The sequence below is a fragment of the Ruditapes philippinarum genome, unplaced genomic scaffold (genome assembly GCF_026571515.1).
Source record: "Ruditapes philippinarum isolate M1 unplaced genomic scaffold, ASM2657151v2 ctg5086_1_1_1_1, whole genome shotgun sequence".
Lineage (NCBI taxonomy): Eukaryota > Metazoa > Mollusca > Bivalvia > Venerida > Veneridae > Ruditapes > Ruditapes philippinarum.
Genome location: NW_026852179.1, coordinates 48,173 through 74,583, shown reverse-complemented (window position 1 = coordinate 74,583; position 26,411 = coordinate 48,173). Strand labels below are relative to the sequence as shown.

The following is a 26,411-nucleotide window of genomic DNA, read 5'->3' as shown; positions in this document are numbered from 1 at the left end:
GAACTATATTTACACAAATGTTTATCATAATTAAATATTTTCATAGTGTTTTCTTCCTTTACTTTGTCCAGTATTTAGTGGAGCGTCGCTGTCTCCTCTGACAGCTCTTGTTAAAAATCAATTAAATAAATCAATTTGATTAAAACAATGAACAATTAGTACAAAATATTACATAGATATTTGTTAAAAATCAATTTAATAAATCAATTTAATTAAAACAATGAACAATTAGTACAAAATATTACATAGATATTTGTTAAAAAGGTGTTCCGGATCACCAGTAAGTTTAATACATATAGTAGTGTAACAAAATGATTAAGTGCAGGAAATTAAACAGCCACAATACATGTACGTTGTATATGCAAATGGCTGTCGATAAGAACAAGCTGTGACCAAAGTACAAAAAATGATGGTAGTGCCTGTGACTTAAACAATAAAATATTCTATGAATAATAATGAACAAGTTCATAATCAGTTAAGAATAAGAAGTAATAGTGGCTGTTGGTTAAGAATGAGAAGTAATAGTGGCTGTTGGTTAAGAATGAGAAGTAATAGTGGCTGTTGGTTGAGAATAAGAAGTAATAGTGGCTGTTGGTTAAGAATAAGAAGTTTTAATGGTAGTCACTTAAAAATAAAATTAATAATGGCTGTCAGTTGAGAACAAGAAGATACAATGACTGTCAATAAAGCAGCAGAAATAAGAGTGTAAGGTAAACAAGGACAGCCAAGTTAGTGGGCTGTAGAAAGTCAATGGTTTTCAGTTTTATATAGAAGATGGTAAGGGCTGTCAGCTTGGATTTAGAAATGATATGATAAAAGTTCAAGTCATTCAAATCCTCAATTACTAAAATTTAATAATGACTGTCATAAGTGGAGAAAAGAGATACTTTGTATCAAGGGGAGTAACTATGTCCTTAGCCGTATAAACGTGTTTATTGGGTTACCTCCCTTACAGTTCCAGACACCGCAACAAATTAACAACATTATCTAAGATACAATATTTGTATTAAATTGTTAGAATATACTAATTTTATCCTTTAATTTTTGGTTAGACACTTACAAGCGTTGTACTGAAGAAAAATATTTATTTTTTTGCATCAATTAGGTTTTAAAATAACTTGTTTCTTTTGACCGTATTAACGAATTCTGGACTTTTTAAAGGGACGTGTAAGAATATTTTCCCTATAGTTATGGGAAATGGTCGATGATAACAATGAATGGAAAAGATTCTTAAAAAAAAAACATTATTCTAAATTGAAAAAAAAAAACGACAACAAAAAACAATCGTTTTCGATAAAAATGGAATTGAAAATAAACAGGTCAGCACACAAAACATAAAATTTCTCCCAAACAAAATGTTAATTGACAACTTGTACTGCTTCAGGAAAAATGTTAACTTTTAAGAGTGAGTGGACATGATCAAAGTTCACGTATTTAATTCACAAACACGCCCCACTACTCCACGAACGCTGCGTAAAATCTTCATTAACAGGCGAGGCTAATTGGTGAAATTTGATAGTTGCTCTGATAATAGAGGCCCAGAGTATGAACTTTGACATAGGCTATGAATATCATTCTCAATTTTGGGCAGAAAGTCCAAACTTGTGCACTTGGTACTCCGAAATTTCAATTCTTCATATTTTGCTCTGACGTATCGTTTTTGAGCTGGATGTATTTCTTAGTGCTACCGTATTTATAAGTACTTATTTCAGCGGGCTTAATAATCAGTTACCTGCGATTTTTGTTAAAATAAAATGTTTTAAATTTCCCATACAAATATGGATGTCCGGGAAGAAATTTTGCAGATTTATATATCAATGCATGCTTAGTGTTATATGTTTTGAATACGATTTGATAGAGAAAATACATATAAAAAGATGCATAAATTGATGGAAACGTAAAATGTAAAATGTATTTGTCTGTATCTAAGGATCGTAGATTTACAGTATGTCATAGTATGGATCGTAGATTGAAGTCACCCTATTTCCTTATTCTACTTTTCTGCTTTGTTACAGTAAAACTGTTGTAATTTGTCCAGACTTAAAAATGTCTTCACGGGTGAGTTTAGATAAATAATGTTTAAACTCAATATAGAAAAAGAAAATGTATAAATTCCCAAAATAAACATCCCCAGTTGAATAAAGCTACTATATACAGCTAACTATAAAAGCTTGCTTTCGGCCGTTTTGTCGAAGTTCTTACCCGTTAAAAGTCTCTTTCGCCGCTAATAGGAGTCCAGACAGAACACCCTATTAATTGATGTGTGATGGAAAATGTTTCATGTTTTGAATGATTCAATTCAATCGTCCAAAATGACTCGTTTCCCCTTTTTAGTAAGTGCAAAAATGTTGCGAAAAAATATAATAAAAGAAACAACAACAAAACAATTTCAGGCAAAATTCACAAATGAATGAATGAACGAACGAATGAACATATAAAGAAATACATTTTATGATTAAACACATACCAATTTATTTAAGGACGGGCCTCGGCTTCTGGTGAAATATCACACACGTAGTTGCAATGTCAAAACAATCGTAGGGCTATCCCATTTACTGTGTGAAATATTTGGAATGGAATAAAATAATAATAATAATAAAAAAGAACGCTGACAAGTATGGCTGACTTATACTCTGGCACAAAACGTGAAATTTCGTATTTTGGACCCATCTACATTAACAGTAAGCGAGTAGTCTTATCTGGAGATGACACTGAAAGAATAAAAGGTAGGAATTCTAGTTATTAGTGAATAAACAACGCATGCTTATATTCTTAAATTGAATGTTTTGTTGATAGAGATCGTGTAGAGTAAATTTATAGATGGAGGATTTGTTTTGTTGGTTTTCCGGCGTACCAACACGATTTAGGTAATATGGCGCCGAAACAGGAAAGATGATTTTGGCTAACTTCGGGTGTTACAAACTTAAAGCAACACTAGGGGTCAAAACCACCTAACTTGCTGGAGCTAAGAGGTGCATAGACTCCAGTAATTCGAACCCATTGGTCACGCAGGGTTTAAACAGTGGCTGCAATTCTGATGCATCAACCGATAAAGGTTTACGGCTTTGTTCTTTTAAAGGCATATATAAAAATAAAATGTATTGTTAATTGAATAAATGTAGCATAAAACGATTCTTAATAAAATGTTGCAATTCTATTTTAGCGGGTTAAAGCAAGGAGTCACACGTGTAATAAACACAAAAACATGTAACATACACATATATAAAACAAACAAGTAAACAAAAATGTAACAAACACAAATTTAATGTAACATACAAAGATATGTAACAAATAAATGCTTATAACAACACATCTATTACATTGTATTGTTTTTATTTTATTATTTTGTTGTTCAGACGTCGTTAGTTAATTTCAGTTAATAAAGTATCAAACAGTTACTTTGGATATAAGTAAAGAATATTTGATCAAAATTCAAACTTTTTTGTTGTTGCAAAAAGCATTTAATATAGCGGTAATAACAAAACCACATGGGGAATTGTTCAGATAAACACGTTTGTAGTTATTATGTTAGTGAAAGACCTTGAACAAATGCTGGAAAGGTTAAAATAGATGTAAAGATGTAAATTAACTTAAAACAATGTTTTCCAATGGGTTATGATCCATTCCAACACTTTTTCAAATATTAATACATGAAGTACCTAATAGTTTATGAATTAAGTGAAATCTCCCATAGTTTTTCCATTATCTAATCAACAATTATAGTAATGTATTGCCTGGACTAATTTATAATGTCACTTTTACCGGGGCGTGATAAGAACATATCTCGGTGTGCTCGGGAAAAAACGGATGGTTATTGTCCATCCTGGTGATAACGAATATTGTTATCAGGTTTCTTGTTTCAAGACTGTCTCTGTTTATCTAAATGCTTATGTGTGTTTAGATATTGTATCAAAATAGACAGTGATTTTCACCGATTGTATTTCATCAATTCCCAATTGTTTCAAAGTACACACGTGTATTACGTGAATATTTTTTATGTACGGAATCCGGTTTGGGCTAACGTCTACAAATAAAATTATCTGAAATGTACGACCAACATGAAATCGCTTGCATACGAATTCCCACAAATTGCAAATTTAGTCTAAATCAAAACATGTTTAAGAGTAATATATTTATATCAATCACGTGACAAAATAATTTACTTTTACGTTCGTTGACATGTTAAGTCATCTCACTGCATTTTCAGCTTATGCTAGCATCAACCCAGAAGCTACATGCCTCCAGATGAGCCAAAATATGTACTAAGGTTTTGGGGAAATAACAAATAAAGATTAAAAATTCTAGTAATACATTGTAATATACATATTTTGGCAATTAATCACTGATTTTGCAGTATTTATGACTGTATTTCTATTGTGTGACTAATTAACACAGTTGCGTTACTAACGCAATATGGGCTGAATAAATACTAGTAATGGGAAACAACTCGTACTAACGTTTTTCCTATACAACTACAAGAGTTACTTTTCCTTAGATAAAATGGAAACAAATACACGTGAAAAATTGATGGGAGTATAGTAGATATAATTGACATATGATATAGTTTCATTTCTAATACATGTGTATAAACATATTTTATTAAGTATTGTACACTTTGTATCAATGCATAAAATATGTACGGTGTTTTCATTTATTCCAGAAACAAAGGATAAGTCTTTAGATATCAACAAATATAAAATCAGATCAGTAGATGCAATTGAAAAAGAAAATGTTGAGCAAAACAATGCACAAAGCCGTATCGATACATCACCGATGGACAAATATAACAAAGAATTACAACACGAAATAGAAAGCAGACGACACCTTGCACCATACGATAAAACGCTACCTCGCCAACAAACCGATTTCAATCACACGCGCTCTAAAAGCGAAGATAGGACAACTGGTCATGCGCTGAAGAGTTTCAGACCACTACAAGGCAATGGTGGCCACTTTATTGGGCAATACGATTACAGATTCAAAATAAGCTCCACCGAAGATAACTATATGTACGATAAATTCAAAGCGAAATCAAAATTGATTCACATTAAAAACGAAAATCTCGAATCCGAGCAAACTACATCCAATGAGCCTCCAATGCATGCCGGGAAAGAAAACATATCACGTGACGACGACAGTAAGATACTAACAGACTTGAGCGTAGTGTCTGCTGACAAAACTAATATCAGTAATGAAACAAAAGAGGCCATAGTTCAGACAAATGGTAAAGACTTCCTAACTAAACACAGGAATAGAATAAATAAACTGAAAAGGCGATTTTTCGAGTCACAAACAACACCGAAGCCGATACCTGTACCAAACAGCTCTAATGCGTCTGAAAAATCTAAGGATGAACATACGTCATCTGAACATGAACCGACGTCATGCGGTCATACTAAGGATATTGTTCCAGCAAAGCCACCTAGGAATTATTCAAACAGCGAACGCACTGTTTCAAAATCCAGACTATCATTGTTGGACAACTACGATGACATCTTCAGCGGCGATCGGCGCAGACGACATTCTACAGACGGTGCCTTAGGTATCAATAATTTAGAAGAAATGCGCGTCCGTTGGTCGACAAATTTTGGACAGTATGCAGTAGTGGTCGCAATAGATTTTGGTACTACATACAGTGGCTATGCCTATAGTTTTATGGAAGACCCAGGTACATTTCTTAATATTAAAATGTGTGGATTTGTTTACAGGCTCTCAACCGTTAAGATTTTTAATATAAATCACATCTCATGATTTAAATTTTGTATGCATAAATGTAGATATTCAGTGTACTTGTTTTTATACTGTGACAGGACGTGTCATGCGCAAGAATTAATTAGGAAAAGGATATTTGCAAATTTAAACTAGGTCTTATTCTGGTTAGGTTCCAAAGCCTTAACGCCGCATCAGACGAAAGAATAAAATGTTTAAAAAGTGGTTTATAAAGTTTTGGTAGCCAGAACTAGCAAAATTGTATTTCTTATTTTTTCCTCTCATTGCTGTCTAGCAGCAGAGATTTTTATGTAAAAAATTCCTCCATTTCGTATCATTAATGAAACATATCCAACTTCATGGCAAATGAATGCTGCTGTTTCGATTTCTGTAAATCATCGAGCCATTTTTACCTTGTGGCAAATTCAGAAAGTTATGATATTTTTCGTTATTTTGATTTTCTTTACGAAACAAGTCCGTTCCAGTTAAAATGTTTTCAAATAATAATAATAAAAAAAGTCCTTTAACAGTAACTTAATTCTTTCATTTTATGACATTCCTATTTATTTTTTTGAATCAACAGAAACAGTTCACATGATGCGGCGACACGAGAGCGGTGACCCCGGCGTTTACGATCAGAAAATCCCTACCGCTATATTACTATCACCGGAGGGGGATTTCCATTCATTCGGGTACGCTGCGCGTGATTTCTATCACGATTTGGACCAGAAAGAGTCTGTAAAATGGATGTACTTTGAGAAATTTAAAATGATGCTACACACTGAAGGGGTAAGTGCTCTTACCTAACATAACCCTTAGCTTGCTGGAACTGAAAGTTAATCAAAGCACAGAAGGCGCTGAATTTGTTTGGGCCTCAGAATGTCAGAAAGGTGAAGATTGTGAGTTTATAAACCAATTTGTGTGTATAGTGTCACCAATGCTGTTTTATTACTACAGTAAATTGGCTATAAGACTAATTGCAACACTGATATTCAATTCAATGTTTATTTGGCTTAAACAATTAAAAACAAAAACAAAAAAACCCATGCTTCTGAAGCGAGCGTCCACGGGGAGTTATAAGATAGCAGCCTGAAGAATACCAAACTAGAGTTTGTAACCCTTATCAATTTCGATATATTTTGTTCACAGTAAACCTGTTGTTTGACACTGAATTAAATAATCATGGGGCTGAATATTAGCACGTATATCTAAAAAAATAACACAATATTAGAAATCTTCGACCAATAGGGAACTATTTTTTCGTTACGAAAATTAATGCGCCTGTCATTTGACAATCTTTACGCAGTGATCTTCCCTTAATTTTTCGGCGTTGATGTTCATTTGAAGGGAAGTAACCGCTTCGAGGAGTTTGGACTACTTTCGGCATTTGCAAATAAGAACATCAGGGTCTGAAATTTCGCTACCATTATTTGTTTGGTCTGACGACCCAAACAAATAAAAAGCATTTGCCGCCTGTTTAGAGCCAGGCCAGCCAGCACATCCGTCTGACCAGGCTCTATACTGTTGGTAGCTGTATATATGTATTATGATGCTGAAATACCCTAAACTTTTAATGTACTGTTCCAAAGTGAAAAAAGACACACCTAGGCTAAGCACTATACACATGTAATCGTTTTTGGTGGCTACACGTTAAAGTATTAATTATTATTAATTGTTATTAATTGAAATGATGCGCCTAAATCAAAGTGCAATTTGCTTTACAATAGTGTTATTTTAATACATTAAAATATGTGAAATGAAAGGGAAAAATAACATCAATTCTTTTATTTTTAGCAGCTGCACGAAGATTCCATGTTAAAATCAATATCAGGAAAGGAATCACGTGCAATGAAAGTGTTCTCGCTGAGCTTGGCACATTTTAAGGAGCTTGCCCTCCAGGAGATATGTGACCAATCAGGTGAAAAGATATCCTGTGACGTCATCAGATGGGTCATCACTGTGCCGGCGATCTGGAAAGCTTCCGCCAAGCAATTCATGCGCAAAGCTGCTTATCAGGTTGGTATATGTGTAATGATTTAACAATATGTTGTGTTTTTTTTAACTTTTAATGCTTTATTTAACGTCTTAAACTAATTTTGTCATTCTTTCAAAAAAGCATGACATTGATCAAGTCATTTTGATTTGAGCTAATAATGACAGTGACGTGAAATGACGACGTCAGCTTCATTCATTAGGTCAACTAATAATTTCATTGTTCACTCATTTTCAGCAACAGCGAATGAAATAATTTTTTTTTCAAACCGAGTTAAATAATAACTTTGTTATCGTCCTTTATTATAGCTATTAACGGCACAACTACACATGTGATAACTTTGAGGATTTGCATAATCTGAAATTTTTACTATGATCAATGTCATGACTGTAGCAACGCTATATGTCGCAACGCCGCTATATGTCGCAACTAACGCTAAATGTCGCAACGCTGACGCTATATGTCGCAATCAACGCTATATGTCGCAATCGCCTACCGCTAAATGTCGCAACGTTGCCGCTTTATGTCGCACAAAAATCGATTGCCGCTAAATGTCGCAACCCCTTGACGCTAAATGTCGCACTTGGTAGGAAAATAACAGATGGAACTTAAACAAAAAGTAAGTGTTAAAACATTTAAAATTTATACCATTTACACATGAAAACATATCCTAGTAAGCAAACAAAAGTTGTATTTCGCGGTCTATGGAAATCTTGTATGGCCATAGAAACGGTTTTTGATAAAAAGGGATGGATTTGGTTCTCAACCACGGACCAGGTGTGAAGTCAAACTTTCTCTTTGAGGATGTCTTTCTCACAAAATGCATCAACAAAAACATTTGGATATACATGTATATTTGTTATATTATTTGACATAACTGAGCAAACCGCTTGTTAATGCTAAGGGTGAACTATATCTTAAAATATATTTTTTATTATGCCTGTTCATAATCTGACTAGATAGGCTTTACTACATGTAAGTATTAAATAATACCCAATTGATCTGTTGATCGATATTCGTAACTATGCGGTGTATTGATTAAGGTTATGACAGAATTGTTATACTTTCATAACTTTTTATATTTATCTCAATATTTCTTTGGGAACATTAATGAATCAATATACTATGGAATTGCCAAATGTTGACTGCCTACTGCTTACTGTCAACTGCTTACTGTCAACTGCTTACGGCTTACTACTTATTATTCACTGCTTATGGCATTAAAATAAAAATGGACGACCTATTACAACTTTATTGGTCAAAAATTATTCAGTTGCCGAAATAGTTGCCGTTGTCAAACACAATATAGTGCAGTGGTATATAGGCCACTTCCAACAGCCTTGCTGTTGGGTAAACCCTTTAGCGATGTGGTTGAGGTGTCCGCCTATGAATCAAGAGGTCTGAACCCTTGGAATTTGTCTGCCTCCTAATTTACTTTAATGGTGTCAGAAGTGTTTGACGGACTCATGCGGTAAGCAGGGAGTGTCATTCAGGAGAGCTGGCTAGCTCTGAAAAGTAAAGAGGGAAGGAGTGTAGTGGTTGTAGGTATATAGGCCACTTCCATCAGCCTTGCTGTTTGATTAATCCTTTAACGACATGGTTGTGGTGTCCGTCTACGGACCAAGAGGTCTGTGGTTCAAAACCCGGCTGGACCCTTGGTATTTTTCTGCCTCCTAATTTACTTTAATAGTTTACAGTTACATATATATTCTTAGAACAACATTTAAAGGAATTCACTGATAAATTAATAAATGCATGGACTATAACATGAAATTCCATAAACGACAGCCAACTGTTGACTGCTTACTGTCTACTTCTGACTAACTACTGCCTACTGTTAACTGCCTACTGCTTACTGTCAACTGCTTACTGTCAATTGCCTACTGTCAACTGCTTACGGCTTACTGCTTATTGTTCACTGCTTATAACATTAAATGTACCAAAACCTAAATAATTATGCGTGTCTGTGCAATAAATCGTTGATAACTCGGAATCCTTTGGCTGATACATTGCAAATAAATACGCGCAACGCAAGGTAGGCAGTAAGCAATAGTGTAAGCAGCGCGCAGTAAGCAGTCAACATTTGGCTGTCGTTTATGGAATTCCATAATATACTGTATTATAATCAGGAGACTGCTTATGAATTTTGGACGATTTAGTTGCCTAATTCTCGAAATAAGACGTATAATTAGAGAATCTCGTTGGGAAAATGCCTGTTAACACCTTCGCCTTTGCGTTGATGCCATATGTTGGTACATGTATATGGTATAGAAGGCCATGAACGTTTGTAGGTCATATAATAATTTTTTAAAATGTATGAGATAGGTGAAAGCTGAAAATGATATAACATTGGATTTTATTTTGTTTTTTTAAAATATCACAATTAGTACTAAGAATTTGTTTTCGTCATTGTACTTCGTTTATATTTGAAAGTTTGCATTCCAAAAGTTTTGTTTTATTTCTTTGATTAAAAATGGGAGATTTGTACATAACTTTTATCATAACATTTACATTAAGTTTATAATTTACTACTCTTAAAATGATAACACACAAACTGCACTAAAACTCTAGTGCCATATCATGTTTTATGTAGTTTTATGGTTACACTAGTCGTTTATGAATATTATTGTTCACTTAATCATTACAGTATCAATAGCATTATTTGATTTTAATATACTTGTTCTTGTTGGAAAATATGGATTAAAATGATTTGCACAAACTTGAGTTTATTTTCTTTTATTTGACTTTGTAATCATGGTACCTTACCAAATTATTAACTGTATAACAATAACGTGTATTTTATTTTTGCGGTGCCTTGTGCCGCCGCATTGCGGTCTTGCCGCATAAACTGGTTCAAAGTCGTTTATGCGGTGATTTTCTCCGCATTAAAGAAATACTTTTTATGCAAAAAGGTACCCTGTCACCGCATTAAACAATTTAAACGTTTAAGACTTTTTTGTATTAGTGACGGGGTGTTTTTTGACTTTAAAAAATGAAATAAATATATAAAAAAAAACATTTATCTCCTGCTAAGGTTATGTTAATGTGCAACGTGTTTATGTGTGAATCAAAATTGAATCGGCGTATGACATATTTTTTAACCATTTATTGGACTGACGGATATTAATGATCATTCGTAACGTCATTTTAAACATTTTTAAGAGATAATTGTTAATGACAGGCCAAGCAAGTTTGCTCGGTTGTGTACTAAATTTTTATTATGTCGTGAAATTGATTTCGCTAAATCGTGAAAATTTGCCGCCGCATTTGTCGGAACAGGCGCGCAGGTTTTAGAGGCATATCTAGGCATACTAGTAACTCGATTTTGTAAATGAAAGAAAATTATAAAACAAGATTCTTTTACTTTAATGTGTTAGAACCGTTCTACGGTAGTCTACAATGGAATCCCTGTTTAAGGGATAAATTATTATCGAAAGTTGTTGAAATAAGAACACTTTACTTTGTTTGGCTTGAAAATAAATAAACTCAGGTTCAACTTCTTTATGATGCAAAAAGGCACTGTTGCGCCGCATAAAAGCAATTTTCGCTTTATGCCTTGCGCCTAGCCGCATAAACGTGTTCACCACTATTATGCGAGGAAAATCATCGCATCAATGACTTTGAACCCTTTTATGCGGCAGGGCTTCTATGCGGCGTCACAGTGCCTTTATTCGGCTGCGAAGCATCCAAGTCTTATTTGATTTTATATAACACACATGATTTACTGCGGCACTACATGATTTATTTTGCGAGTTCCCAATAAAAACACATGTAAATAAAAAAATGTCTCGTACATAATTTTAGCACTTTGGGGCACATTTTAAATTTTTCGCATTGCTCAAAACGTTTTTATTTTTCATTTTTGTCAAATGAAAAGAAAGTATTTTTTCATGTCCGTAAACATCCAATGGACTGGACGATTTCAGATTTTCATGTATAGGGGGGTAGGTAATTGAGACTAAATATCATTGAACAAGACAATAAAGCTCAGGAAATGATGACGCATAGAATCTTGTTACCTGACCTGTCTGGATCTAAAGGGGCACTGTCTTGTATTGGACAAACACGCAAAATGTGTTACATTCTCATAATACAAAATGTATATCTGAAACTATCCATCTAATTTTTTTGCCTTAAACTAGAAAACAAGTTCGGGATGAAGAAATGTATATTTTTTATATTTAACGCATTATTTAAAGTTTTTGATCAGACCAGTTACAATCAAATATACCGTGTGATAAGGAAATATTTTACTATTATAATTATACTAAAGTAACGATTCCCCTTTAACCCAGTAAATTGTTAAGATCAGATTGTAATTTATAACTTCGTGGTGTAACATAGTAATACATTTTTTTTTTACATGCTGTTAAGCAATTTGGTAAAACTCAACAGCTGCCTTTTAAATAACAGTTTTTCATACCTTTCCATCAAACAATTGTTTCGCAGCCATTTTACGCTTGTATAATTATATATATTATATTAAAGTATCACGTTTCTGTTATACCTAGTTGATGTTATTGTGACGTGTGTTTGAAGTTGTTTGAAATTTGTTCAAATTCGCATAATAAATGATAAAGTTATGGAGCGGACAAGAATTTGACCTTCAAGTGTGACCTTGACCTTGACGCGGTAGGGACCTTGATGCTGCATGGGACACAATATCTAATGCCGGTGAACATTTCTGTGAAGTTTGATCAAATTAGCATAATAAATGAAAAAGTTATGGAGCCGACACGAATTTAACCTTTGACCTTCAAGTGTCCCGCTACTTACTATTTTGATGTTTGTTGTCCGTTCCACTGTATTAAATAATAATAAGACATTTCACGCAGTAACGATATGAATTCACGCGGCTTATATTTAATTTCATTTTGTTACCGATATAACCTCTGTTAATGCGATATATGTATTTGTGAAAGGTAGGTTTGTTACAAATATAAATGGAAACCAATCAGTCAATGTGCCTGATCTGATTTGACTTTTCCACCCAGTGCGACATTTAGCGTCAAGGGGTTGCGACATTTAGCGGCAATCGATTTTTGTGCGACATATAGCGGCAACGTTGCGACATTTAGCGGTAGGCGATTGCGACATATAGCGTTGATTGCGACATATAGCGTCAGCGTTGCGACATTTAGCGTTAGTTGCGACATATAGCGGCGTTGCGACATATAGCGTTGCTACAATGACAAAACTTGACTTTGCTTTGTTGCCGTTTCAATTAAATAAGTGACACAATTTTATAGCAGATAAAGCGCAGCAGTTTGTTATCATTTATTTACTTTAGGCGGGAATCGTGTCAGAAAACCGACCGGACCAGCTTCTGATAGCTCTGGAACCGGAAGCGGCGTCAATCTATTGCAGGCGTTTAAGAATGTTTCATATTTTATCTGAGGGCCGTAGAAGTGCGAGTGTTAGTATGTCAGACGTGTCAATTAACACCTCGCTCAGTATGCCAGAACTACCGTGCCACGATGTCAGCCTAGTGTCCAACGACCTTGACATTGGTATGTTCAAACCCTAGTCATTCTCTTACAGTGTCATTTAACACTGTCATTTACTAGTATACACTATCGTTTATAATTGCGTTGTCTTGTTGGATGTTGGAGTTTCCTCTCTCATCTCTATTATTTGTTTGTTTGTTTGTTTGTTTTTGGGTTTTACGTCACATCGACACAGTATAGGTCATATCGCGACGTTCCAGCTTTACTGGTGGAGGAAGACCTCAAGTACCCTTCCGTGCATTATTTCAGGCACGAACGGGCACCTGAGTAGAACCACCGACGTTCCGTAAGCTAGCTTGATAGCTACCTTACATGAAGGAATCCGAAGTCCCTGTCGGGATTCGAACCCACAGTGGTGAGGGGCAGGTGGTTTGAAGTCAACGACCTTAACCACTCGCCCACGGACGCCCCTCATCTCTATTTAGACATAATGTGTTCTCTCTTAGCTAGAGTTTTGTTGTTTTGCATAACGATCGTTCAGGTCAGGTGACCGCCGTAAAAAGAGGTGACTGTTACTGTATATCTAAAATATTAGATGATATGGTTACATAAATTTCAAAGCAGACCGGCTCAGAAACGAATGAATTTGTTGTTCTTTAGAAAGAGCAAACCTTAATATTTATTTTAATGAACGTATAAAATAACGGTTATATAGCGCATGTTAGATGCTTATTATCTGAACAAAATTGCACTTAATGTGAAATTAGACGTCATAATAGTAGCAAATTGTAAACAAAGTACTATTTTGACGTCCATACAAATTACTATATTTGTACTAGATGCAAAAGAAGGTTCAGGGAATTGGCCAATTAGTAACTTTTTGGAAACCATAACAGCAAAACAAAAATAAAAACTTTTCCTAAGAAATAAAAAAAAATATAATTACTGCGTCATATTGGGTTTTTAAAAGACATAAATTATCATTTCTATATTGGATCTTCCCCGACATATGTATTGGGTTAATTTTAGGGACTCGTTATATGGTAGTGGACTGTGGTGGGGGCACTGTCGACATCACTGTGCACGAGCTCCTCGAGTGCGGCAAATTAAAGGAACTACAAAGGGCCAGCGGTGGATCACACGGTTCAGTTGGTTTGTACAAGTTATATGAGCCGCGCCATGACAAAACCAATGCAATGCGTTTGAGACCAGCATGGATCCAGACCAGCCTGCGCATCCGCGCAGTCTGATCAGGATCCATGCTGTTCGCTTACAAACCCCATAACAAGTAGAGAAACTGATAGCGAACAGCATGGATCCTGATCAGACTGCGCGGATGCACAGGCTGGTCTGGATCCATGCTTGTCGCAAACGCTGGTTTTGTTGGTTTTGTCGTGACGCGGCTCATATGTGTTAAAACTTTCTCCAAAGAATATTCTACTAATTGTCTTGGAATGAGGAATTTATTTTATCAAAATGTCTCAAGATATTTTGAAAATACATGTAATATTCAACAGTTCATGACCTGTAGACATGAAGTTGTAGCTTTGTTACTTATATATGAATATATGCGTCGGCTTCATGGGCTGGTCATTCCTGGTGTCATGCTAGGAAACATGCTCGTGACTCGGGTAGGGCTCGAGTCCACACCACAGACAAATTATCATGTAGGTTACTTCTTCCTTTTATATTGTTAATATAAAGAAAGCAATGCCAGAAAACATTTATACCATTTAATTCATAAAATACTTATGTAAATAAATACTGTAAGCATTTTATATTGCGTTACTCATATGTTTTAAAAATTCTATCAGAAAGCGATATAATTTACATCACTTATTGTGATACTGCGCGACCGTAACTACAGTTTTAAATTGTGTGCTGCAGATTTACAGACATTTTTTATTTTGGTCAAAGAAAACTAATGTTAACAAGGGGCAGGACGTGAAGTGGTTGCACACTTGGTTCAAGCGAGCGAATTGGTTGCAAACTTGACAAAATGGCAAACACGGCGTGATTTTTTGAAACGGGTGAACGAATTTTTGCCAGGCAAGTGGGTTTCTTTGTTATTTTGAAGTTCATTAGTATGTCTATTCCATAATGCAATATATATGCCACACTCGGTTAAAGGTTTCAGCATCCTAGATTCTGTTTTGACGAAGTTATTGAAGATATAAACTGATAATGTAGATATTTTGAAATTTGACATGTGACTGTTCTGGTCGGTTTTTTCTCCTAATTTATTCGAATTTGTAAGTTTTGAACTGCATTGAACAATAACAAAATATGTTTCTGTCAATGCTGTACAAATGGTTTAGTTCGCAAGTCCGAAGATAACATTCAATACACAAAAATATCTTGTTCAAGCACATTTTGGTTGCAGACTTATACTTCAAGCATTTTTGGTTGCAAACTTTTGTGTCAATTATGTGGCATGCATATTTTAAGCGAGGAATAACTTATCATTTTTTTTTATAATTAGCGATATTAAGGCAATTATACCCGTTCATCTAATAAGAAATATATATGCAAATTGTGCATGCGTGCAGATATATCCTAACACAGGGTCTTTCAAATAGATATATAACACAATATGTTAAATTGAAGTTCAGTTGTGTTTATGTTCATCATTTTTTCTCCTCGATATACTGTTTTTTTACAAATCTTAGGACTTTTTTATATCTTGGCATGAGTAAAGGAAAAGAAGAAAAAATAGCAATAAACGACTTTCATTATTGTTCTTTTTTGAGATTTGAAATAAATTTGATTATATAGTAGATAAAAACTACATTAACATTGACACAAGGGCATTATTTACATGTTTCTTTAAATTGTTCCTTATTATTGACCAATCGAAACATCTTCCTCATTCCCTAACTCGAACAATGACTTTAAGTAGTTTTGTCACGTATCAGTCAATGTAAATAACCAATCGTATATCATTTATATTATGATCTAATAATCTAAATCATCTTTAGAATACCAATTGACATATGATGTACATCAATCCGAAGTATTGTAAACAAGCATATCATTTTAACTTTTGGTTTGTAAAAATATTCAAAGTACATTTACATAATTTATGTCTTAATTAAGGAACTGCTGATCTTCACATATGAAACAAACAAATTAACATTTCTTGTGGTTATGATAAACTTTGGAATTTTTGCCGAGTAACATCGTATGTGTGCACATGTCCTTATGTTTATGATGAAAATAATTCACTTACATACAACAGTACTCTCACATACGTTTGTTTTGTATGTAGTTTTCATTTGCATTTTACATATGATGACATTTATAAGAATTGAAGTATCAATAAATATTTTCTATATGCTATTATTTTGTTTGCAGGCTTTTACTGATGATTATAGTATTGAACTGAGAACCATGTAATTTGAAACATAAAGTGCATAATTGTTGTAAAAGAAGTTAGTATAAATAACATTTATAACAAAAACAAGTAACAGAACATAAATGTCAATAATTTCCATTGAAAATAGGTCTCTACACTCCTTTTGCAAAGTTTTACAACGGATTTCAATAGAATAAGAATAAGTTTGCAACCAAAAATGCTTGAAGTATAAGTCTGCAACCAAAATGTGCTTGAACAAGATATTTTTGTGTATTGAACGTTATCTTCGGACTTGCAAACTAAACCATTTGTACAGCATTGACAGAAACGTATTTTGTTATTGTTAAATGCAGTTCAAAACTTACAAATTCGAATAAATTAGGAGAAAAACCGACCAGAACAGTCACATGTCAAATTTCAAAATATCTACATTATCAGTTTCTATCTTCAATAACTTCGTCAAAACAGAATCTAGGATGCTGAAACCTTTAACCGAGTGTGGCATATATATTGCATTATGGAATAGACATACTAATGAACTTCAAAATAACAAAGAAACCCATTTGCCTGGCAAAAATTCGTTCACCCGTTTCAAAAAATCACGCCGTGTTCGCCATTTTGTCAAGTTTGCAACCAATTCGCTCGCTTGAACCAAGTGTGCAACCACTTCACGTCCTGCCCCTTGGTTAAGTATGAGAATTCGTTAAAAACACTTTTGACACAGGTGGCCTCGAGATCACGTGGGCAGCCCTTCATATTTTTTGTCTTAGCCCTATCTGATGGTATTTTTTTATACATTGGGTCATATAAGCTGGCAAATTGCTAAAATATATCATTTCACATACGTTCTAAATGGATATCGATTAAAATACTTAAATGTGATTTTTATATTTAACTTAATATGTTTAATATGATATTTTCATACGGCATGCCTTAAAGAAAAATAAATCCAACTGAGTTTTCTTCTATCCATAAGGCGTTGACGAGGAATTCGAAAAACTGCTCTACACAATATTTGGAGCTGATCTTATTAACCACTTCAAGAAAAAGCGACCTTCAGGCTGGGTGGACCTCATGGCCATGTTCGAATCTCGAAAGAGGACAGCAAGTCCATACCGGTCCTCGAACATCGCTATATCCATTCCATTCTCATTTATTGACTTCTATAAAAAGACAAGGGTACGTGTAAATTATTCTTTTTTTTTCTTTTTTTCTGACGAAGTATGTGTCAATATATTTTTTTCCTTGTGAATAACTAGATTCCATCTTTTCGTATATTTTATTTAGTTACTTTAAAGTGCACCACTGAATAATCACATAATCAGTACTTCAAAAGATAGAACTAATAAATATCTTTATTAGAAAAAAATACAAAAGGATATTTAGATAGTATTACTGAGTGCACATAACTCGTTTGTAATATTCTCCCATTTCTTTGTTTTGAAGTTATTTCCCTTTGATTGATTTTGATGAAAATAAGAAGTGCATTTATCTTTCATTGACATGTATACATATTGCGTTTCCTACAGGGCAGTTCGATTGCAAGCGCATTAAAACAATATGGCGACCCAGAGATCACGTGGACAGCAAACGGACTACTTAAATTATCGCCAGGCGTAATGAGAAGGTTGTTTTTGCCCACCGTAGATAGAATCAAGCAGTCCATTGGAAGTGTGCTGAACAATCCTGTAAACAAAGGTAAATTATACGGAATACCAGTTGACCATTTCTCTCAGACAGAATTATCAAAGTTCTTTGTGATAATAACATTTTCATCACATGAAATGACGTTAAATATGACGGAGTTTTATCAATATAAACGAGAATGTTTATAAATGCAACTCCAAATATTTTTTTTCATTATTCTATTGTGAACAATTCTCAACAAATTATTATAGATATTTAACGAATAAAAAAAACATAGTGGATTCTTGGCCAAGTGGTTAGGTACGGTAATTCACGCAAAGTGCATCGCACTACTGAGGATTCGAATCTTTCCATAAACATGCATTCTTTCATGGGTGGAAGCATTTCAGCCAACTCACCGGTTTGTGCCCTCTCTGACAGGGTAACATTTATTTTTTAAGTTTTTTTTTTCAGATTGAAATCTGATACGGTATAAAAAATATTTTATATGGCATAGTTTAATATCTGTATACTAGTATCTGGATGTGGTAGTAACCCTTCCTTTAGCAAACTGGGGTCAAACACTGTGCCTGCCTAAAATAGTTGACAAATCTTCATCAATTAAAAGTTTGCTTACTGCTCAACATAAAGCGTTTGTCAACCAAGATTTCTATGAACGGATTTATGCTGAAATATTCCCAATACCAATATTTAACATTCCAGATATAATGTACATGTTTCTCGTGGGAGGATTTGCCGAATCATCTATAGTACAGCACGAGATGAGGAAGGACTTCGGATCAATCCTAAAGATCATTATCCCCCCAGGGGTTGGGATGAGCATTCTAAGGGGTAAGGCATCAATTGACGAAAATGATATTTTATTGTTTTATTTAGTGTGGAGAAGCCATAGCGACACATCCTCTACAACACCCCGCGTAATTGTCGTCTGCTGCTAGTATTTGTATTAAATGGTCACGAAAAAAGAAAAAAAGAAAAGAAAAAAGACAAGATGAAACAAATTTGTGTGTATTTTTCTGGTAATTATTTCTATTTGTGGGTTTCTGAAGTTTTGTTTTTTGTTCAACAAGTCCTCTCATTTGAATACATGCATGTGTTGCTTTGACGGATTAACTGTCAAGTTCATGAAACAAAACCCACATGATCTCGTTAAGGAGTGTCGATATTCAAGACAGAATGGGTTTGTACTGATAAATAGAGACCGTACAGTAGTCATTATAATCATAAGCTGCCAAATATTTATTTACCTTAAGCGTGCTGTCCACAATTGAATATACACACGCGGCCAGTGCAGACCACGATAATCCTTTCTGATCATGGTCTGCACTTTTCGCTATTTAGTCAGTGCATATTTTGATTTTGTTTGCAAGGTTTCGTACAAATTGAAAGATGGACAAGACCTTTTAAGATATTTAGCATAGTAAGGGTAACCTTTGTTGAGTCAATTAATCTTGGGCTGACATTTCAATTACTGTGTGTTTCTGTTGATCTCGGTGTATCTTCATTTTTAGGTTGCTTTATAAACATTGCAAATGGTGCCATGTGCTGTACAGCAGCAGTTATAAGATGTCTCTTCTTCAAGTCCGTGTGTTTCTTGTTATGGTCTTATGTATTGAATTTTACTTAAACCGGTGCTAGGGGGGAACCTAATGACATTGTAAAAGCATATAGATGAAGTGACACTGTAACACTGATCCGTTGCAACAAACTGAGGTCCTTCCGTACATTTCGTATAATTTTAATAGCGTTTTCCTTCCATAATTATGAATCTTCAAAAACATTTTTGGATTTCGATGATATTTAATTAGTGTCAATTAATATAAAGTTTAACAATGCATGTTAAAATGCTCGAGTATTTTATCACTGCCTTGTAAATTTATTGTACTTTTATTATTGTTGAATCAACTCACCTTTTCAGTCAGGATAATTACTCATTTTTTGTGCCAAAAAGTTATTGCTATTACTGTCCGATATTATTTCATTACAATCGCATAAAGTTTAATTACTCCACATAAATTGCGGTTTTTAATTGCCTCATATAGGCAAGGTTACTTTTTAAAATATGTTATAAATATGTTATTCGATCGAGTTAACTATTATATTCAAGTATATTTATTTCAAGCAGCCGAACAGTAAACCTGTGATTATAAACAGTGTGATTTTTTAAAAATAAAATGACAGTCGTATATCCTGCTTTCGTCATTACACCGAAAGCAAATTCATACCGTACAATCAAATGGGTAGACAGCTGTTCCAGTGTCGACAGCTGTACCAGTATATACATGTCGGTGCGGGGAATACAATTGACGTACGGTAAGTATTAATCTATTTTAACATATCCCAACTGTGTTCGAGTAAATCAATGTTATGGATTCATAGTCAACATCCTAAGGGATATGCTGACAAATTTCTGGCCCTGTGCAAGCTTTACTTCACGTGAATTTTGACTGAAAATAACCACACTATCCGATGAGATGCGGTATTTTTAGTTTAAAGTCACAAAAACTTATATTTTCTCATGATAATAAATCCTTTTATCATACGATTCGTAAACGTCAACATTTCGTCATTAAATATTCCAAACCATATCTTCAAAAAAGCTTTTCTGTTAAAGTTATAAGGTATTTAAGTTTGAGTGTCATCAAAATTTTAGTAACGTCATCAGCTGTTCGCCTCTTTTTAATGATAACATCGACAGCAATTTATCGGCAAGAATGAATAACGCTGAAAGCCGTTCAAAGAAACAATTTTCAGCGCTTTGTGCTACAGTAACTAGGAAAGAGTAAAACTTTTTTGCTCATTTAAAATATTACTTTATTCATGATACTTTCTAATTATATTATTTTTATTATTAATTTATATTATTTGTTTTTATATGTGTTCTACTATATGTTGCCATGCAGTAAGTGGCTGTGTAACCCGAGATGTCTGCCATATAAAATGATTTATTTAAAACATAAAAATTTAAATGATTTTTAAGAATGATTATGATTTCTAACAGATTTTAAGGATAAAAAACAACATGTTTTTCCGTATTCAATATATGGATGGATGGATGGATGGATTGGATGGATGGATGGAGGGACGGACGGACGGACGGACGTATGTATGTATATGTTTTGTGTGGATGCGCGTGTGCGTGCGTGTTTGCACTTATGCGTATGTGTGTGTGCGTGCGTATGCATGTGTATTTGTCTGTGCGTGTAGTATGTGAGTGTTTTGTGCGTATTTATGATTTTGTGACTGTGCGTTCATGTAATTGTCTTTATGAGAGTGTAATTTTTACGTGCATGTGCGTGTGTTTACAGGGTTGACTGCATACACATGGTTGCATGAATGCATGAATCCATCAATCCGTCAATCCAACCATTTTTATTTGTTTGGGTCGTCATACCAAACAAATATTGGTAGCGAAATTTCAGAGCCTAATGCTGTTAATTGCAAATACCTTAAGTAGTCCACTTTTTTGAAGCGGTTACTTCCCTCTATGTAACGCCGAAAAATTCAGGGAAGATCAATGCGTAAAGATTGTCAAATGACAGGCGCATTAATTTTCAAGCAAAGTAGTTCCCGAATGGTCGAAGATTTCTAATATTGTTTCATTCTTTATAGATATACATGCTTACAGAAGCTCCATGATTATTTACATCTGTGTTAAACAACAGGTGTAGCGTCGAAATAATAAGAGCTACAAACCCTAATTTAGAATAATATGGTTTTCTTCAAGCCATTTACATAAAACTTCACGGTGGTTTGCACGCTCGCTTAAGAATCGAGAGATCTGGTGTTCAAATCCCAGTTCAGGCAACTCATTTGTTTTTAGTCAATTTGACTATCAGTGTTGCAATTAGTCTTATAGCCAATTTACTACAGTTAAAACACTGGAAAGCATTGGTGGCACTATACAAAAACAAATTGGTTTATAATCTCACAATCTTCACCTTTCTGTCATTCAAACAAATTCAGCGCCTTCTGTGCTTTGATTATATCATTCGATGATATGATGAAGTTAATTACTGCAATTATGACACATTGTGTTTTTGACTTTTCAGAATTTATTAGGGAGAAAAAGATACAGCAATGGATACTTATAAATGCTACTTTTGTGTATCGACAATTTTAATTTTTCAAGACAGCATTAAGCATTTGGTGGAAACACATCAGTTGAACTGCCTGAAATATAGAGAATATGAGTTAAACAGTGTCACTGGTGTATCGGGGTATAGAACTAAAGACAAATACACATGCATACGCACGCACACTCACACATAAGTGCAAACACGCACGCACACGCGCATACACGGCAAAACATATACATACATACGTCCTTCCGTCCGTCCATCTATCCATCCATCCATATATTGAATACGGAAAAACATGTTGATTTTGATCCTTAAAATCTGTTTTAATGTATAGTGCAATAGAAATAATAATCATTCTTAAAAATTATTAAAATTTTTATGTTTTGAATAAATCATATACGTGGGTTGTCCCAATATTCTGTGACAAGATTGTTTAAAAGCTAAATAAAGCAGGTACGAATTTGATTTTTTAATATGTTATAAACCCATATACTTTAAACAATTTTACATATTTTCATAGAAAAATATTAACAAACAACATAAATATGCCATAAACACCATGGCAGCTAACTGAATCGCGGCGCACGTCCAACGTCAAAGACGGCGTTAAATCTATATAAGGCGCCTTTCTCAAATACTCTCAATGGCTTTCAACGCAATAATGGTACCCATAAATCATCAATTTCTGACTTAAATTATGTTGTTGTTAGTGTCTATTGAATGTTTGGATGGCATACATTAATTTTTGCTATACGCGAACTTCCGGTCTCGTTACTCCTGTTTTTAGCTGTAGGAAATAGGCGGCGACGATCGGTCTTCCTATCCGTGTTTTCCTTATTTTCGATTTTTGTAGCGCAAACCTCTGATTCCGTTCATGCCTTTTGTACACAAGTGCTCAGGATATGTTGCTAAACTGTTCTATTTGGTATATTTTTTGAAAATCGTAACATGTGTCATCTCGAAATAGTCATGAAACCTGAGTGACCTGTTCACTGCGCCGCAAATTCTTCGAACGTCGCCATTTTAACTTTCCTATTTTATATGAGATATTTTCATTTATTCGTATCTTTTTCGTGTTTTCAGTTATTTAACTAAAATTTTCAGAGATGATTTAAACATAGCAGCAGAGGAAGTCAACGTGACATTGTGCAGACACATCATCAAATATTTGAAATATACGTAATTAATTTCAGCCTATTTATAACAAAATGCAAATTATCTAACGTGCGCCGGCAACGCAAACCAATGTCGTTAATACTGAAAATTTCTAAGTAACTAGAGTAATTTTTTTGTAAATGAGTTGTTGTAATGTTAAATAATAAACTTAACGGTTATATGTGTGAATTATTTTGCATTGGCGTTAAAAATGAACCGGCTATAAAATTTGTCACGGACTTTTGGGACAACCCTCGTATATGGCAGACATCTCGGGTTACACAGCCATTTACTGCATGGGACATGTCTACTATATGCCATTATTTATAATAACACTTGATGAATGCCTTTATTTATAATAAAGTGTATTCGTATTAAGCGTTAAATTTGCCTTTACTTTCTTTGAATTTAATATTTCATAAACACATTAATAGATCTTGCTACCTTTTTATATTGAAATACAGTGCGGTAAATGGAGATAAAGGCCTCTCAGCTAAGATACAACAAATAATAGAAAGTAATAATAAAAATAATATAATTAGAAAGTATCATGAATAAAGTAATATTTTAAATGAACAAAAAAGTTTTACTCTTTCCTAGTTACTGTAGCACAAAAGCGCTGAAAATTGTTTCTTTGAACGGCTTTCAGCGTTATTCATTCTTGCCGATGAATTGCTGTCGATGTTATCATTAAAAAGAGGCGAACAGCTGATGACGTTACTAAAATTTTGATGACACTCAAACTTAAATACCTTATAACTTTAACAGAAAAGCTTTTTTGAAGGTATGGTTTGGAATATTTAATGACGAAATGTTGACGTTTACGAATCGTATGATAAAAGGATTTATTATCATGAGAAAATATAAGTTTTTGTGACTTTAAACTAAAAATACCGCATCTTATCGGATAGTGTGGTTATTTTCAGTCAAATTTCACGTGAAGTAAAGCTTGCACAGGGCCAGAAATTTGTTAGCATGTCCCTTAGGATGTTGACTATGAATCCATAACATTGATTCACTCGAACACAGTTAGGATATGTTAAAAATAGATGAATACTTACCGTACGTCAGTTGTATTCCCCGCACCGACATGTATATACTGGTACAGCTGTCGACGCTGGAACAGCTGTCTGCCCATTTGATTGTACGGTGTGAAATTTAGTATCACTGGTATTTTAAAGCAGCATGCTTCCAGATTCTTGCCAACTTTCATGAAAAGTTTGAAAAAATATATTTAAAAGTGAAGTATTGTTATGTGACAAAAGTAATTTATACATTGCAAACGGCACATACAATCCACATAAATTACCGAAAGGTGGCCATTATGTGCCAAAAAAATAGCTCTTACTGTGTTAGTCACGCAGTAGAATTATGGTGATGAATGCTGCAAAATTAGTCACTAGTCGCATATAACATGTAAATTATTACTTAAGTCGTAACTCTTATTTACTTTTCTTAAAATCTTACCACATTTCTCTCAAGTTTTGTTTTCTTGAAATACGTTGGCTTATCTCGAGTCATGCAGCTTTATTTTCATATCATAATGCATTGCTACAACTTTCTTGTAACCTTTTACATGTACTTGTTCCTATCTTCTCTAAGCACGTATATAATTAGTATACAGATGTATATTTAATTTTGTAATACAAAAAAGCAATAATTTGAGGAGGTATGTTGTTGTTATAGGAATAATAAATTGTATTAATAATTAAAAAGTTCCGTTACATATGTAGTTTGGCACAGTCAATCATGCCGCAAGCAAATACTTGAAAAGTACATAACATGATGAACTGCAATAAACTAAACCTAAGCGTAATTAATTCTAATAAAACGGTAGAAATAGCTCTATAATTAGTTAGAAAGGATATAAATCGAGCTATTGTGATCCGTTAATTTTTCCGTTTTAGATAACTAAGATGTATAGATTTAATCAAAAGCATATTTTCTCCGGATTATTTTTTTGAACACATTTTGTAATTCCAGGTGCAACTTATTTTGGTCAAGACCCTCACATTGTCAACTCAAGATGTTCTTGTTTAACTTACGGTGTTGGTGTTCTTCGTAGATTTGATCCAGATAAACATTCCGAGGACAAAAAAGTAACAAAAGATGGGTTGGACTGGTGTACTGATGTTTTCGATGTTTTCGTGAAGGTTGACCAGTCCGTAGAACTAGGAGAAAAGATATTCAGGCGGTACACCCCAGTACGCCGTGACCAAACAGCAACTACTATTAACATATACAGCACTGAAAACGAAAACGCTGAATTCATCACAGACCCCGGTGTAACCCAGTGTGGAACATTAACTCTAAGACTGAAAGACATTGACCGTGGAGGTCCGAGACGTGAAATAAGGACGGAGATGACCTTTGGTGATACTGAAATCAGAGTCGAAGCAATTGACGTTGCAGCAGGGGAAGGTGTTGAGGCCAAGATCGACTTCATCAATTTGTAAACTACAGTGCTGACAAAAATCATTTCCTCTCTGGGAAAAATGGATATGATAGATTAAAAAAAAATATTATAAAATCATATTCAAGAGAGTGTAGACACCGATCAAATTGGCTTGTAAGAGGCACATCAATATGCATTCTTAAAATGAGCCGCGTCACGACAAAATCAACATAGTGCGTTTGCGACCAGCATGGATCCAGACCAGCCTGCGCATCCGCGCAGTCTGATCAGGATCCATGCTGTTCGCTATCATTTCTCTACTTGTAATACGATTTGTAAGCGAACAGCATGGATCCTGATCAGACTGCGCGGATGCACAGGCTGGTCTGGATCCATGCTGGTCGCAAACGCACTATGTTGGTTTTGTCGTGACGCGACTCAAATAACTAGCACATGAACAGTCTGATATATCGTACATTGATTTAGAAAAGACATATCGGACGCATGTTATCGTGTTACCGGTATTAGACCCAATTTAGTTCACTGTTAAATATCACAATTTTAAAATACTTTATGCTCTAGAGTATTCATATTCACAAGCCATCTTTATACGATATAATTTGTTCAA

The 26,411-nt window shown here is 34.3% G+C and overlaps 1 protein-coding gene across 2 annotated transcripts; it reads left to right on the top strand.

Moving 5' to 3' along the window:
* Positions 1-2,509: 2,509 nt before the first annotated feature.
* LOC132751748 (heat shock 70 kDa protein 12A-like) lies at positions 2,510-26,073 on the top strand. Of its 2 annotated transcripts, none has more exons than XM_060741986.1 (10): positions 2,510-2,726; positions 4,661-5,668; positions 6,293-6,498; positions 7,507-7,725; positions 12,993-13,212; positions 14,179-14,301; positions 17,481-17,683; positions 18,034-18,202; positions 18,854-18,982; positions 25,372-26,073. In XM_060741986.1, exons 1-10 carry the CDS (start codon positions 2,618-2,620, stop codon positions 25,842-25,844), a joined length of 2,859 nt encoding a protein of 952 aa, XP_060597969.1. In that variant the 5' UTR covers positions 2,510-2,617; the 3' UTR covers positions 25,845-26,073. The 2 variants fall into 2 exon arrangements, with proteins under 2 accessions (XP_060597969.1, XP_060597959.1); XM_060741976.1 differs by having other exon boundaries at positions 7,504-7,725; positions 25,372-26,072.
* Positions 26,074-26,411: the final 338 nt, after the last annotated feature.

Bases quoted from the DNA above. Each gene is read 5' to 3' on its own strand.
- LOC132751748 (XM_060741976.1), top strand. From the start codon at position 2,618: ATGGCTGACTTATACTCTGGCACAAAACGTGAAATTTCGTATTTTGGA. The intron at 6,499-7,503 runs GTAAGTGCTCTT...TTTTATTTTTAG, and splicing joins TGATGCTACACACTGAAGGG to CAGCTGCACGAAGATTCCAT. The intron at 18,203-18,853 runs GTAAATTATACG...TTAACATTCCAG, and splicing joins GAACAATCCTGTAAACAAAG to ATATAATGTACATGTTTCTC.